At 40.8% G+C, this 16686-nt stretch overlaps 1 protein-coding gene across 4 annotated transcripts in view; it reads left to right on the top strand.

Annotated features, from left to right (window-relative positions):
• Nucleotides 1-16686, top strand: part of CACNA2D3 (calcium voltage-gated channel auxiliary subunit alpha2delta 3) — an 898858-nt gene that overhangs the window by 469291 nt on the left and 412881 nt on the right. For all 4 annotated transcript variants that reach the window (XM_070776473.1, XM_070776472.1, XM_070776475.1 and 1 more), the window contains one exon: nucleotides 4462-4536. In XM_070776473.1, coding sequence (XP_070632574.1) covers nucleotides 4462-4536 — 75 coding nt within the window. The remainder of the gene's footprint in view (nucleotides 1-4461; nucleotides 4537-16686) is intronic.

Below are 16686 nucleotides of genomic sequence, written 5' to 3'. Positions count from 1 at the left end.
CATCTTCTCACCATGTGATTAGTGGGCTGGCTGGACCATCTCTGGGCTGCCTTGACTCTATCCTATCCTGCTAAGAGACTCCTTCCATTTTCCAGAAACTTGGAGGAAAGACTAAAAAGTTTGAGGAGAAAGGGAGGTGGCTGAGTGCCTCCCTAGAGTTCACTCCTAGTCATGGGAGGGAGCCAGAGCAAATGGCTGAACATTATTGCATCTGGCTAATGATTATATGGGCTTATTCAGTGGCTCAGTGGTAAAGGATCTGCCTGCAATGCAGGAGTCGCAGAAAACGCAGGTTCAATCTCTGGGTGGGAAGATCCTCTGGAGGAGGGCATAGCAACCCACTCCAGTATTCTTACCTGGAAAATCCCATGAGCAGAGGAGCCTGGAGGTCTACAGTCCATGGGGTCACATAGAGTCAGGCACAAGCGAAACCACTTAGTATGCATGCAGGCAATGATTATGTGCATTGCATCCTTTTCTATAAGACCACTGATATCTAATTGTTTAAGTAGAGATGATGGAGAACTGAAGGAAGCCGTTGTACCTTAGGAGTGGAGGTGACCAGATCTTTATCGTAAATCGACTCGGCCATCTCACATCACTGTTTCACAAAGTAGAAATATAGGGGACATCCATTAAAATGTAGAAATGGAAAGTTTTCCAAATGGAGAGCTGCTGGGAGCCTGGGAGCAGCTCTATACACAGGGTGCTCTTGGTGTCCCCCTCTGGAGGAGTGCTGGGTAGCATGATGATCATGCACAGCCCATGGGCCTCTTTGGCACAGCCGCCTGGTGTGTGCTGTCCCTTCACACGGACAGCTGAGCCCAGCTCCCTTTGGTGATACAGTCCAGATTGCTCAGCATAGTTTTGTCCTGATGCAGTCAAGGGAAATTAGTTAACTGCAAGCTTGGATGATGCCACTAACAAGCTGGCAGGGGTTCAGAAGAGCAGATTCCTCCATTGTGGCCACGACTTGTACAGTGACAGTGAGCATGGTTTTGATTACTGCACATGTTCCTCCTTGATGAGGGCAAGAACTTCTTGGTCTTCTTTACTTGTAAGCCCCCACTGCGGCCCCCCACATATTCAGGCCTTTACATACCAAAGCAATTTCAGGTATTTTGCATTGTTGGATCTTCACAGGGGCCTGTGGAGGGTTAACAGAAGGTGAATTAGCACCTTATACATAAGAATCTGGGATCAGAGATGTTTAGTGACTTCCCCAAGGCTACACAATTAGTGTATGACTGAGTCAGGACTTGGACCCAAGAGTTCTGACTCATGCCTCATCTCACATGCTAGTAAAGTAATGCTCAAAATTCTCCAAGCCAGTCTTCAGCAATATGTGAACCATGAACTTCCAGATGTTCAAGCTGGTTTTAGAAAAGGCAGAGGAACCAGAGATCAAATTGACAACATCTGCTGGATCATGGAAAAAGCAAGAGAATTCCAGAAAAACATCTATTTCTGCTTTATTGACTATGCCAAATCCTTTGACTATGTGGATCACAATAAACTGTGGAAAATTCTTCAAAAGATGGAAATACCAGACCACCTGACCTGCCTCTGGAGAAACATATATGCAGGTCAGAAAGCAACAGTTAGAACTGGACATGGAACAACAGAATGTTTCCAAATAGGAAAAGGAGTACGTCAAGGCTGTATATTGTCACCCTGCTTATTTAACTTATATGCAGAGTACATCATGAAAAATGCTGGGCTGGAAGAAGCACAAGCTGGAATCAAGATTGCTGGGAGAAATATCAATAACCTCAGAGATGTAGATGACATCACCCTTATGGCAGATAGTGAAGAGGAACTCAAAAGCCTCTTGATGAAAGTGAAACAGGAGAGGGAAAAAGTTGGCTTAAAGCTCAACATTCAGAAAATGAAGATCATGGCATCTGGTCCCATCACTTCATGGGAAGTAGATGGGGAAACAGTGGAAACAGTGTCAGACTTTATTTTTTTGGGCTTCAAAATCACTGAAGATGGTGATTGCAGCCATGGAATTAAAAGACGCTTATTCCTTGGAAGGAAAGTTATGACCAACCTAGATAGCATATTCAAAAGCAGAGACATTACTTTGCCAACAAAGGTCTGTCTAGCCAAGGCTATGATTTTTCCAGTGGTCATGTATGGATGTGAGAGTTGGACTGTGAAGAAGGCTGAGCCCTGAAGAATTGATGCTTTTGAACTGTGGTGTTGGAGAAGACTCTTGAGAGTCCCTTGGACTGCAAGGAGATTCAACCAGTCCATTCTAAAGGAGATCATCCCTGGGATTTCTTTGGAAGGAATGATGCTAAAGCTGAAACTCCAGCACTTTGGCTACCTCATGCATAGAGTTGACTCATTGGAAAAGACTTTGATGCTGGGAGGGATTGAGGGCAGGAGGAGAAGGGGACGACAGAGGATGAGATGGCTGGATGGCATCACCGACACGGTGCACATGAGTTTGAGTGAACTCCGGGAGTTGGTGATAAACAGGGAGGCCTGGTGTGCTGCAATTCATGGGGTCGCAAAGAGTCGGACACGACTAAGTGACTGAACTGAAGTCAAGAATCAATATGTGAATGTGTTTCAGGCAAAATATAAAGTTTTACCTAGAAAAGTTTTACCTGGAAATATAAAGTTTTACCTGGAAAACATAGTTGAAAAGTTTTGGGCTGTAAGTTACAGAACTGAGTGAAAGTTGCTTCATTATATAGATATCTCAGAATCTCATGGAGAGGCCTCAAGGAGAGCAACTGCAGTTTGGTACAGTGGTTCAACAGTGTAACAAGGACCCACACTGGATCTGTCTTCCTGCTCTGTCTTCCTTGGGCCTTGCTGTCCATTTTTAACCTTGTCAACCTTTGCAACCTCATGGTTACAAAATAGCTGCTGCAGCTCCACAGTAGCATCCCAAGAGGGAAAGAAGGCAGTGGATATAGAATTCTGAGTTTTCCTTTAGTGGAAAGAAAAAAAAGTTTATGGAAACTGCCCAGAAAACTTACCTCTTGTGTTTTCTTGGCTAGGATTTGATTAATTGATCACTCCCAGTTGCAAGACATGTTATGAAGTTCTGTATCCAACAGAGGGGGACCAAATACCTGTGATTGACTAAGAAAAATTATGCTTCAAAAATAAAAGAAATTAAACTTTAGGAATGGGCATATCATCACCTTAGACCAAATCAGTCAACAGAGGCTACTTCCCAGAGGAAGTAAGAATGAGGTGGCCCAGAGGATGAATAGGCACCATTTGGGAGATGCCAAAGGAGAACTTCAGGCAGGAGGCCCAGTGGTGGAAGGCCTGAAGGTAAAGATGGGTCATCTCAGAGGACAGGAAGGGAATTAGGGCTGACCAGTGCTGAGTTTATGTGGAGAAGGCAATGGCACCCCACTCCGGTACTCTTGCCTGGAAAATCCCATGGACAGAGGAGGCTGGTGGGCTGTAGTCCATGGGGTCACTAAGAGTCAGACACGACTGAGAAACTTCACTTTCACGCACTGGCGAAGGAAATGGCAACCCACTCCAGTGTTCTTGCCTGGAGAATCCCAGGGATGGGGGAGCCTGGTGGGCTGCCGTCTATGGGGTCGCACAGAGTCGGACACGACTGAAGTGACAGCAGTGCTGAGTTTATGGGGAGGGCTAATGGTGAAGACGATAGAAAGGTTAATGGGGCCAAGTGTCCAGGGCCCTGCCGAGCCCTAGGAATGTTCCTCTGCAGAGCCAAGGGGGGCTCTGAATTGCATTGACAAGAGAGGGTATGATTAGATTTGTGTTTTGAAGTGTTCCAGTCTAGCTACAGTGCAGAGTACCATGCTTGATGAGAAAAATTAAAATAAGAACACTCAAATGTTTTCTTCCTAGTTTCGAGCTTTGGACAAAAACAAAGCTTTATTATCTGGGTATTCTGGAATCAAAAATGATTCCTGGAATTGGTTCCTGTGGACAGTGGTGTCACTACATGTGTATACTGCGCTGACTAATACCGCAAAGCCTCCTGTAGGGGAACATCAAGATCTCTGCTTTCCAACCTTCTGTCGTCACTCATACTTGACCTGCATATGGGTTCCTTGGCTCCATGAAACCAAAGGCAGGAGCTAGAGTCATATCCACCCAAGTCTGGAACACTATTTAGATCTCAGCTGGACCACGTGCTGTCAGCCATACCCCGGGAACCCCTGTGTTTGGAGTCACCCCTGAAGGATTATCAGTTAACTGTGTACACTCTGGTCACTGTCACCCACCAACATGTGCTCTACAAGTTCCCCACTCAAACAAGAAATGAATAAAGTCTGTCTTTGCGCTTAAACACAATTTTTTAAATAGGACCACCAACTGATAAAGTCACCTTACAGAAAGGAATTCAGCCTGTGATCATGCTGCTTTTTTGTTTGTATGTGTTATCTTTAAATTATTGAGTACCCTTCATATGCTTAATTGTTTACTTTTGACTGTTTCTTCCCTTCGCAGTATAATGAGGAGCTTCACTACGTGGAACCTTGCCTGAATGGGACATTGGTGCAAGCTGACAGGACAAACAAAGAGGTAAGGCCTGTTGCTGGGCAGGTGCCTGGCACACCCACCTCCCTCACAGTGATCACTTGCAATAGTTCTGTCCTAGATTTTAGAAACTCATCAAATGTACTGCCCTTTCACTGAGGGCCTTGGAACCCAAGTGTGTAGAACATTTACGAAGAGACCTAAGTAAAATCATAGCAGTGAAACATATTGAGTTATGCTCACTGGTTATGAAGCATTCACATTGATTTTCTCTTTCTTTTGCTCTAAGCACAACCTGTGTTGTGATTTTCACCCATATTGACACCAATGAAAGCATATAGCTCTTGATGAGATTTCAAAGAAAATTGAACCCACTTGCTACATCTCTTCTTGCACTTAGTAAAAATGATTAAGTAACTGTTGGGAAATATTGGGGTAACTTCCTGGATTAGAAGGTAAGCTTTACAAGGATAGGGACTATGTTACTCTTGATTGTATCCTTAATGCTCTGAGAATTGCCTGCTCCATAAATATATTGTCTGAAACAAAATAAAGGTATGTTAATTGAATAAAAGTTTCCTTTACAATTGGAGCATTCTTGGAAAATTTCCAAGATACATTTCTCTGAAAATCTGTTTTCCTTTGGCCACCTTTAAATATGTCAGTGCCACCATCACAGCCATCTCCAGTTACCTCCACAGGGCCAGGTGACAATTTAGGTTGAAAGTGTAGCTGTGGCTGCAAAAATATCATACCTCCTGGGACTCAACACTGCCATCACTCACTTTATTTGGTTGTACATGCTATGTGGGTACAATAAAATAATGCTCCTCCCCTAGAGAGTAAGTATGGCTTAGGCAGTGGGCAAGGTAGCACTCTGTGACGTTCTATGCATGTGCTAGGAAGAACCGCTGGCCCAGATGGGGAGGGAGTGCTATTGGTACTATGCTAGATGCAGGGAGTAGAAGTGTGGGCATCGCTGAGGGAGTGAGCCTAGAGGATTGGGAGAAATTCAGTACAACTGAAGCACAGAGTGAGAGGAGAAGTTATACCAGAGTTAATATACAACCTTCAGTCTGAGGGAGAAGCACACTATAATAAGCTTTGCTTTTAGGAAAGAGAAGGAAGTACCTTGTAGTTCAAAGAACAAGTGTATCCAGGGACTGTTTGTTTATGGTAATTTTTTAGGGTAAGGTAGGAAAAAATAAACTTACAGCCAAATTTCTCTAGGGACTTTCTCTTTTGTTGGCCATTGCCTGGGTCTAGAGTTCACCCACTTACCAATTTTGTAGCATTGGAATTTCTTCCAGAGTCTTAAGAAGGTGTCCAGTGATGGTGCTTGCAACAATAAATAGAAAAGATGCTTAAAATGCTTCCTTCAGGAGGATTCCTAGATGTACACAGGCAGTGTGATGTTTGGAGATATGAAGTCTTATGAATGAAAAAATTATTAGAGAATGTGAGAAAAGAACTTCACTTAAAATTGCCTTTGAACTTTTGAATGTTGACATTTGAAGTAGTTTTTATTAAAATTAACCCAGACTTTTGATTCTGCCGGTATAGAGTAGCCATATTTTAATCAGATCCCTCCCCTTGCAACTGAAAAACCATGGCAATAACACCACCAATGAATATAGGAAGACACGCAAGGTAGAAAAAAGGTGAACTCCCAGTCTTAAAGACATGAAGACAAGTTCCCTGGGTTTCTTATTGATTCCCATGTACCCCAAATAGAGAACTGTAGGAGTTTCCTGCCTTTGCCCAAAACAGGTACCGACAAAAATCACACAAACAGAAGCCAGTATTAATAAGAATCAGATGTTGAAATTTAAATTTAAAAAATAATGCTTTAAAGCAGTTAGGAATTCTCTTGAAATAAATGTAAACAATATAAAGTCTCAAAAAGAAATATAAATTATAAAAAAGAGCCAAATGGAAATTATAGAACTGAAAAATACAGTCACCAAAATAAAAAGCTCACTGGATCAGCTCAATTGGAGATGACAGAAGATAGAATCAGTAAACTTCAGGATAGATCAATAGAAATTATCCAGCCTGTGCAACAGAGAGAAAATAGATTGGAATGAAATGACAAGAGTCTAAGGGACACATGAGACAGCAGAGGGCTAGCATTCATGTCATAAACATCTCAGGAGATGAGAGAGTGAGACTGTATAGATATTTAAAAATATATCGGCTGAAAACTTCCCCAAATTAGTGCATGTTCAAGAGGCTGAGCAAATTACAAATTGGATGAATCCAACTAAATGCATGGGAAGACAGTATAATTAAATATAATCGTGTGTGTGTGTGTGTGTGTGTGTGTGAAGTCACCTCAGTTCAGTGCAGTTTGGTCGCTCAGTCTTGTCTGACTCTTTGCGACCCCATGGACTGCAGCACACCAGACCTCCCTGTCCATCACCAACTCCTGGGGCTTATTCAAACTCATGTCCATCGCATCGGTGATGCCATCCAACCATCTCCTTCTCCTCCCACCTTCAATCTTTTCCAGCATCAGGATCTTTTCCAATGAGTCTGTTCTTCACATCAGGTGGCCAAAGTATTGGAGTTTCAGCTTCAGCAGCAGTCCTTCCAATGAATATTCAGGACTGATTTCCATGTATTTAATTAATTGTTAATTAAAGTATATCAAACATATAGTTAAGATCCATTCCTTCACAAGAGTTATTTACATTTTGATAAGTAGCTCTTCAAGCTAAAGAGATTCATGACACTTGGAAATGATTATGTAACAGTATAAACTTCACAGACGGGTATTGGGAGAAAATAAAGAGATAGATCTACTAACTCAATTGTTGCCATTTTGCCTGCTAACTACTTACAATACCAGTTCTTCGCATCAAGTGGCCAAAGTATTGGAGTTTCAGCTTCAGCATCAGTCCTTCCAATGAATATTCAGAACTGATTTCCTTTAGGTTGAACTGGTTGGATATCCTTGCAGTCCAAGCGACTCTCAAGAGTCTTCGCCAACACCACAGTTCAAAAGCATCAATTCTTCGGTGCTCAGCTTTCTTTATGGTCCAGCTCTCACATCCATACATGACTACTGGAAAAACCATAGCTTTGACTAGATAGACTTCTGTTGGCAAAGTAATGTCTCTGTTTTTTAATAAGCTGTCTAGGTTGGTCATAACTTTACTTCCAAGGAGCAAGTGTCTTTTAATTTCATGGCTGCAGTCACCATCTGCAGTGATTTTGGAGCCCAAGAAAATAAAGTCTGTCACTGTTTCTACTGTTTCCCCATCTATTTGCCATGAAATGATGAGACCAGATGCTATGATCTTAAGCTTTAAGCCAACTTTTTACTCTCCTCTTTCACTTTCATCAAGAGGCTGTTTAAATCTTCTTCGCTTTCTGCCATAAGGGTGGTGTCATCTACATCTCTGAGGTTATTGATATTTCTCCTGGAAATCTTGATTCCAGCTTGTGCTTCATCCAGCCCAGCATTTCTCATGATGTACTCTGCATAGAAGTTAAATAAGCAGGGTGACAATATACAGCCTTGATGTGCTCCTTTCCCTATTTGGAACTAGTCTGTTGTTCCATGTCCAGTTCTAACTGTTGCTTCTTGACCTGTATACAGATTTCTCAGGAGGCAGGTTAGGTGGTCTGGTATTCCCATGTCTTGAAGCATTTGCCACAGTTTGTTGTGATCCACACAGTCAAAGGCTTTGGCATAGTCTATAAAGCAGAAATAGATGTTTTTCTCTCAAGTCACCTCAGTCGTGTCTCTTTGTGACCCCATGGACTGTAACCCACCAGGCTCTGCTGTCCATGGAATTTTTCAGGCAAGAATACTGAAGTGTATTACCATTTCCTTCTCCAGAAGATCTTCCCCATCCAGGGATCCTACATAAGGGGAAAAAAGCGAAATCCGCCAGAAAGAAAGGACATATTATTTAAATTACCAATTTGAATAACAGCAGATTTTTCACATGAAATCATGGAGACCGGAGGGAATTGCCATAGCATTTTTCAAATATTGAAAGAAGTGCACTGTCCACCAGTATTCTGTATTCAGTGAAAAAATTGTTCATGAATGGAGGAATAAAGACATGTTCAGATGAAGGAAAACTATGAGAATTTTCTTGCCAGCAAACCTGCCATTAGAGATTAGAGAATTTCTCCAAGCAGAAAGGAAATAACAGAAAAAAAGCTTGAAACTTCAGAAAGGAAAGAATTGGTTAAATATAGGAGTAAGTATAATATAGTATCTTAATTCTCAGGAGATTTAAAAAAATTTTTTTATTGAAGTTCCCTGGTGGCTCTGTAGTAAAGAATCCACCTGTCAAGTAGGAGATGTGGGTTCAGGATCCCTGAGTTGGGAAGATCCCCTGTTGAAGGAAATGGCCAGTATTCTTGTCTGGGAAATCCCATGGAGAGAGGATTCAGGTGGGCTACACTCTATGTGGTCACAAAAGAGTTAGATATGACTTAGCAAGTAAACAACAATAACAATAGTTGATTTACAATGTTGTTTTAATTTCTGCTGTACAGCAAAGTGACTTAGTTATACATATATATATATATATATATATATATATATATATATATGAAAACTTTTCCATTATAGTTTACTCACAGGATTTTTGAATTATAGTTCCCTGTGCTATACAGTAGGACTTTGCTATTTATCCATCCTATATATAATAGTTTGCATCTACTAATCCCACACTCCCAATCCTTCCCTCCCCCATCCCCCTCTCCTTTGATAACTACAAATCTGTTCTCTAAGTCTGTAAGCCTGTTTTTCTTTTGTAGATAAGTTCATTTGTATTGTATTATAGATTTCACAAATGATATCGCATGGCATTTGTCTTTGTCTTTGTTTTTTAAATTTTATTTATTTATTTAGGCTGCACTGGGTCTTTGTTGCTTTCTCTGGTTGCAGCGAGGAGGGGCTACTCTTCGTTGTGGTGTGTGAGCTTCTCATTGCGGTGGGTTCTCTTGTTGCAGAGCACAGGCTCCAGGCACACAGGCTCAGAAGTTGCCCTGTGGCATGTGAGATCTTCCTGGACCAGGGATCAAAACCTATGTCCCCTGCCTCAGCAGGCAGATTCTTAACCACTGGACCACCAGGAAAGTCCCTGTCCTTCTCTTTCTGACTTGCTTTGCTTAGTATAATAATCTCTAGGGCCATCCATGTTGCTGTAAATGCCACTATTTCATTATTTTTAACGGCGAATAGCTGTTTTGTGTGTGTGTATCACATCTTCTTCATCCATTCATCTGTCAATGGACATTTAGGTTGTTTCCCTGTCTTGGCTATTGTAAACAGTCTTGCTACGAACAAAGGGTGCATGTATCTTTTCAAATTATACTTTGATCTGGATATGTGTCCAGGGGTAGGATTGCTGGATCGTATGGCAACTCAGTTGTTAGTTTTTGAGAAACCTCCGTACTGTTATTTATAGTGGCTGTTCCAGTTTACATTCCCACGAACAGTGTGAGAGGGTTGCCTTTCTCCACACCTTCCAAGATTCTCAAATCATATTTGATAGTTGAAACAAGAATTATAGCTTCATCTGATGTGGTGCCCAAAATCTGTTGAGGAAATTCTTAAGACAGTTATTTTTGCAAGTGTGGAAGGTAAAGGAACCTAATTAGAAATAAGATTTCTACATTTCACTGGAAGTAGTAAATGCTGATATCAATAAAATGTGATAAATTGCATTTTTATATTATAGTACCTAGAGCAACCATTGTGAAAACAATAAAATGAGGAATACTTAAAAAGTAATTAAAAATTGATAAATAAATAAATAAATAAATTGCATTTTCAGGGGGCAAGAAACTGGATGTGAATAAATAAATAAATTGCATTTTCAGGGGGCAAGAAACTGGATGTGAATATTGACCTGTCAAATTTCTCATGCTTTGGTGCAATTCAGAAGATGGTATTCTAATCTTAACATATCCCTTGCACAAATATTGTTATGTTGTATTTTGTATTGCAAAAGTGAGCTGCTTCTTTTAGGAAAATCAAAAGGTTTATATTTATATCTCAAAATGCTAGTTATTTTTCTTAAAAAAAGTAGCTCAGAAAAATGTAAGAAAAGAAAATTAGAGATGAGAAATTAAGAAAAAATGGGCAGGTAAAAAAGATAAAAAGGAAGACTCAATCTCTAACATATCACTGGTTATTTAAACATGAATGGTCTGTTGCTAAGCTGCTAAGTCACTTCAGTCGTGTCCGACTCTGTGCGACCCCATAGATGGCAGCCCATTAGGCTCCCCCGTCCCTGGGATTCTCCAGGCAAGAACACTGGAGTGGGTTGCCATTTCTTTCTCCAATGTGAATGGTCTAGGCACACCAATTAAAAGATAGAGATTGGCCAAGTAGATCTGAAAAAATACGAGCCAACCATATGCTTACTACAAGAAATTTGTTTCTAATACATTTTACTTGTTATAAGTAAAATGATGGGAAAAGATACAGTATGCAAGCTTTAAAAGAAATATAAGTGGTTATATTAATATCAAGTAAAGTCATCTTCAAAGCAAAGAAAAATACTAGAGACAAAGAAGGGCAGTATATAATGATAAGTGTCAATCCACCAGGAAGAAAGAATAATCTTATGTATGTTTGGACCAAACTATGGAGTTTCAAAACACATGAAGCAAAAATTAAGTGTTGAGAGTAGAAATAGAAAAACTTACAGTTATAATTGGGGACTTGTACACTTCACATTTGTGAATTACTAGACTATTAAACTGAAAATCATCAGGGATATGGAGGAACTGAGCAACACTATCAGTCTATAAGATCTAGCTACCATTCATTGCATCCTTTACCCAACAACAGTCCAATGTGTATTCTTTCAAATAAGCATTGAACATTAGCCAAGATAAAAGAGATCCTGAGAATTCCCTCATGGTCCTTTTGTCCTTTGTAGAAGGAAATGACAACCTACTCCAGTATTCTTGCTTGGAGAATCCTGTGGACAGAGGACCTTGGTGGGCTAGAGCCCAGAGGGTAGCAAAGAGTCGGACACAACTGAAATGACTTAGAACACACTGCCACAGTTAAGACTCTGGGCTTCTGGGACTTTCCTGACAATTCAGGGGTTAAGACTCCATGCTTCCAGTGCAGGGAGTACGGGTTCAACCCCTGTCAGGGAACTAAGATCTTACATGCCATAGGCCATGGCCAAAACTCAAAAGGTAAAAGACTCTGCGCTTCCACTGCTGGGGGCCTGGGTTCAATCCCTGGTTGGGGAACTAGGATCCCACATGCCAAACAGCCAAAAAAGTAAGAGAAATGATAGACCTTGGGTCATAATACAAACCTCAGGAACTGTAAAAGAGTTAAAATGATGCAGAGTATTTTTTATGATTATAATGGAATCAAATTAGAAATCATTAGCATAAAGACATCAGAAAAATCTCTATAAACATTTCTAAATTAAACAATATACTGCTAAATAATTCATGGGTCACAGAGAACATCTTGGAGGTGATTTTTAAAATATAAAGCTGAATGAAAATGAAAAGACAATATCAAAATGTGTGGGACAAAGCTATAAGAGCATCCAGAGGGAAATTTATAGCATTGAATTCTTACATTAAAGAGGAATGCCTCACAATAACATTTTAACTTTTACTGAAAGAAACTAGAAAAAGGAGCGCAAAATAAACCCAAAGCAAACAGAAGGAAAGAAATAATAAAGAGCAAAAATATTCTGCCAGGAGACCCAGGTTTGATCTCTGGGACAGGATAATCCCCTGGAGAAGGAAATGGCAATCCACTCCAATATTCTTACCTGGGAAGTCCCATGGACAGAGGAGCCCAGTGGGCTGCAAGAGTCGGACACAACTGAGTGTCGAAACAACAACAACAGAAATCAATTACAGGTATACCTCATTTTATTTTGCTTCAATTGGTTGCACTTTGTCATAATATTGCAGTTTTAGCAACCCTGCATCAAGTAAGTGTTGGTACTGTTTTTACCAAGTTATGGTGATCTGTGATCAGTGATCTTTGATATTAGTAATCTAATTGTTCTGTGATGCTACAAACTGGACCCACTTAAGATGGTGAACTTAACATTGTCAGTTAAGTTTACTGAACAAAACATTGGTCAGTAAATGTTTTGTGAAAGTCATTCAGTTGTGTCTGACTCTTTGCGACCCCATGGACTGTAGAGTCCACGAAATTCTCCAGGCCAGAATACTGGAGTGCATATCCTTTCCCTTCTCCAGGGGATCTTGCCAACCCAGGGATCAAACCAAGGTCTCCCTCATTGCAGGCGGATTCTTTACCAGCTGAGCCACCAGGGAAGCCCAAATGTTTTGTGGTTTAGTGCAGATTCAGCGAGGTTTTTGTAAACATAGACAAGGAGATTCTAAAGTTTGCACAGAAAGGCCCTAACATAATAAACAGTCTTGAAAAGGAAGGAAGAAAGAGTCATCCTCACTGTCCCCAGTGCCTCCCCTGTGTGTCTTCTGTAGACTTTGATTCTGCAAGGTCAGGTGCCCATTCTGGATCCATAATTGCATCTCCAGTGGGTGGAACAGCCCAACCAGCAGCCTAGTCTGGGTGTCTACAGCTGTGGGAAGGAATCAGGCCTGTGTTGGACAGATCTGCTTGGTTTTCCAGAATGAAAAGACTGGGCAACTAGGCCAGTACCTATGAGGTTGATGCTCAGTAGAAGTATGAATGAATGAATGGATGGATGGATAAATGAATGAATGAATAGATAAGCTACCTGGGAGAGGATTCTCGTTGAATAATTTTTCTTTCATTTCAATAGAAGATCCACAAAATGTTCAGAACAAAAGCATGAAATGAATTACATTTGAATATAATCAGAACATTCTGAACTTGATTGTGAATGAAATGATCTGATTCCAGGGTTGACATTCCTTACTACTCTGTCTAGTTCAGTCCAATCCCCTGAATGGCAACTTTGATGCCATTTTCTCTTGTTCTTTTTGAAATAGGGATTGGGATTATGGCCCGTATAAACTGTGTATAACTGGCATTGTGCATACACATTGATGCTAGCCTTCCATCCTGTTAGTTCAGTAATTCTGAATAAAATGTGTCAAATCCTTTGGAATATTTCATTCTTCACTCCAAAACTCCATTTACCTCCTGAGAAGTTCTCATGACAGTGAAATAACAGATTCTTTCTTACCTTGTCATCTGTGGACTGTTTCCCTGATGGCCACTGAAATGCTACTTGCAGGTAATGAAAGGGCTTCTACAAGGTGACACCTGGGATTTTTACGTTATGTACTTTTAGTCCATTGACAGCTAACTCTGGTTTCCAAATATTTAGATGACCTCCTAAAAAATCAAAACTGGATAATTTTAATTAAAGCAGTATTTGATAAAATTCACTTCAGAAATTTAAAAGAGGAATGAGAGCATCTGGATGTCTTGAAATAAAAGAAAATGTTATAGCAAAAACACTGGCCTTTGACAGACTGAATAGTCCTGTTTCACAGATCTCCTGTGATTTTGCTTGACACGGCCCATGACACATCATCCCTGAACAAGTGATCTTGAGGTTCTATTAAGCTTTTGTCTTTTAAAGGCATTGTTTACTGTCTAGAGAGAATTTTCTTTTGCTTCATTATGTACGAAATAACTAAAATATTTTTTCTTTAAGGAAAGAGAAACCATGACAAATTGGGTGAGCCTGGAGTTTAAATATAACATTCAAATGAGTAAATTCTTGTCCTGATCTACTTCAGGCCTTCTGAACCATTCATCAGACCTTAAAATGAACCTCCTATGGTCTCTCTCCGGAATGGGAAGGAAGATTAGTGATATGGTTTTTCTCTGGTTTTATAATGAAGATGTTCTGAAATCCACTGAATTTCATGGCTCTGTTTAAGATGCATTTCTATTTATTTCTAAATCAACTGATCTTAGAAACCCATGTCACTCTCATCTTTCTCCAAAGTTTTGATCTTTTCCCATGGGATCAGGAGACACTGAACTTATGTGAATTAACAAAAACACACATCAGAGTTGCTGAATTTTCCCTAATATTGTTTCTGTCAGCCTGAACTTTGTCAAAAGAGGTATCCTGGATTCTGAAACTTCCCACTTCTCATGGCTTTGTGGGCATCCAGTGAACAAGTGGGTGTCCATTGTAAAAATTTGCCAATGTTATGGGAGTGAGGGGTATGTTATGAACAGTAAGTACAAAGTAACCCTGCTGCCCAAACACCAAGGGAGAGAAAATTGAAGAGTAAACACACACTAAGCCAGTTTTATTCAATTCAGAGTTAATAAAAGGTAGTAAGAATTGCATTGCTTTTATAAATGTCATAGTACATTAAAAATCCAGAGAAAATTTCAAAATAATTTAAATGGAAGCAAACATTTTTAGATCTAGTGTAACTTAACACGTGCAGCTCTGAACAAGAATAAGGTAGGTTATGTATTTTACCACGAAAGACTGGCCGTGGTCTAATCTGTAGTTAGGCGAACTACAAGCATGATGTTGAATAGCAGATCTCTAGAACCTGTCTTGAAATGCTGAACTATTGATCCCCTCCTTATTGTCTTCCATCCCATGCCTCTCATTTATCTATCCATTTTCTTCTCTTGCTATTATGACATTTACCCCCACCCCTGTTCTCCATCATCTCTTTCTCTCCCTCCCTCCTTCCTTCCCTCTTTCTTTCCTGTTCTAGTCATATTAAAATCTCTATAGCCTAGAAGTCAGTGTGAACCCTCTAAAACCTTACATATGTTCTGTTTTCCATCTGGAACATACAGATTTTTTCCCCTTCCTATTCTCCCACATCTCTTGTGCCCAGTTAACTTTTTCCCGTCTGACGTCAGATAAAATAACAGTGCCCTCTGTGGTTTCCCCATGAGGCCATGTGGTGATCTGGCTTCTCTCTTCCCTTCCCAGTGGCCAGAGTCTTCTTGATGATGTTGTATTCGCCACTGTTTCTATTGCATCCAGCGTAGGGCCAGGCCATCCATAAAGAGCACTGAATGGAGGTAGCACTTGATTCATCAGATCAAGTCAGTCTCCTGATCAAAGCCCTTCCAGGACTTCCTATTCCATCTAAAATGAAACCTAACCTCCTTTATAGTGAGTGCAGTGCCTCCTGACCATCATGTGCTCTTTCTTCATCCACTCAGGGCATGGAGTAGATTTCTTTGTCATCACACTTTACACCATGCCCATTACCACCTCAGTAGGGCCTCAGCACCAACTCCTCCTCCTAGAAGAAGCATTCATTTTTGGTTAGATCTTAGTCCAGAGGTCACCTTCTCTGACCCCTCCTCCATGTAACCTTACTCTGACTCATGTGTGCCCTTGTGACAGATGTTCCTTTCTTTTTATTTACTTGTTCATTCGTCTGTCACTCACTGCCTGAAAGACCACTCTGTGGACACTCACACTCTGTGTTTGGTCACTGGTGAATCTCTTATAAGGAGCTCTTGGCCAAGTGCCCAGATATTACTGACTAAACAGGTGAATGAATGGAGAAAGAAGTATTCATTTTCTCATCCTGCTATAGTTTAAAATGAAGTCTTAGGTCTTGAGAGTAAAAGAAAAAGCTGCTGCTGCTGCTGCTAAGTCACTTCAATCGTGTCCGACTCTGTGCGACCCCATAGACGGCAGCCCACCAGGCTCCCCTGTTCCTGGGATTCTCCAGGCAAGAACACTGGAGTGGGGTGCCATTGCCTTCTCCAATGCATGAAAGTGAAAAGTGAAAGTGAAGTCGCTCAGTCGTGTCTGACTCTTCGAGACCCCATGGACTGCAGCCTACCAGGCTCCTCCGTCCATAGGATTTTCCAGGCAAGAGCACTGGAGTGGGGTGCCATTGCCTTCTCCAGATGAAAACAAACTGACAGCTGGAAAATGGAAACTGATAGCTTGATTTTGCAAGGAAAAAAGGCCAAAGCTGGTTTAGATGAAAACAGCTGAGAGTATATAAGCAACAGCTTGGAGTGTCTAGGATTTTGATAAAAGCTAGAGCAGTATACTTACATCTACCAGACTTACTATTTAGCATGACAGTGTTGAGTTGTTGGGGTGAATTAAAGTTCAGATCCATAGTCTCTATTTTGGAGAGAGAAGTAGTATTAGAGGTAAAAATGCCTAATTGTTAAAAACCAAATTAATGTGGCTGTGAGTCTGGCCACAGCGAGCAGCTGTCAGGCAGTGTGTGCGTCACCTCACCTGTGTCACACAG

Source organism: Bos indicus, chromosome 22 (genome assembly GCF_029378745.1).
Source record: "Bos indicus isolate NIAB-ARS_2022 breed Sahiwal x Tharparkar chromosome 22, NIAB-ARS_B.indTharparkar_mat_pri_1.0, whole genome shotgun sequence".
Taxonomy (NCBI): Eukaryota; Metazoa; Chordata; class Mammalia; order Artiodactyla; family Bovidae; genus Bos; species Bos indicus.
Note: the sequence above shows the minus strand (reverse complement) of the source record. Positions and strands in the feature narration are given on the sequence as shown.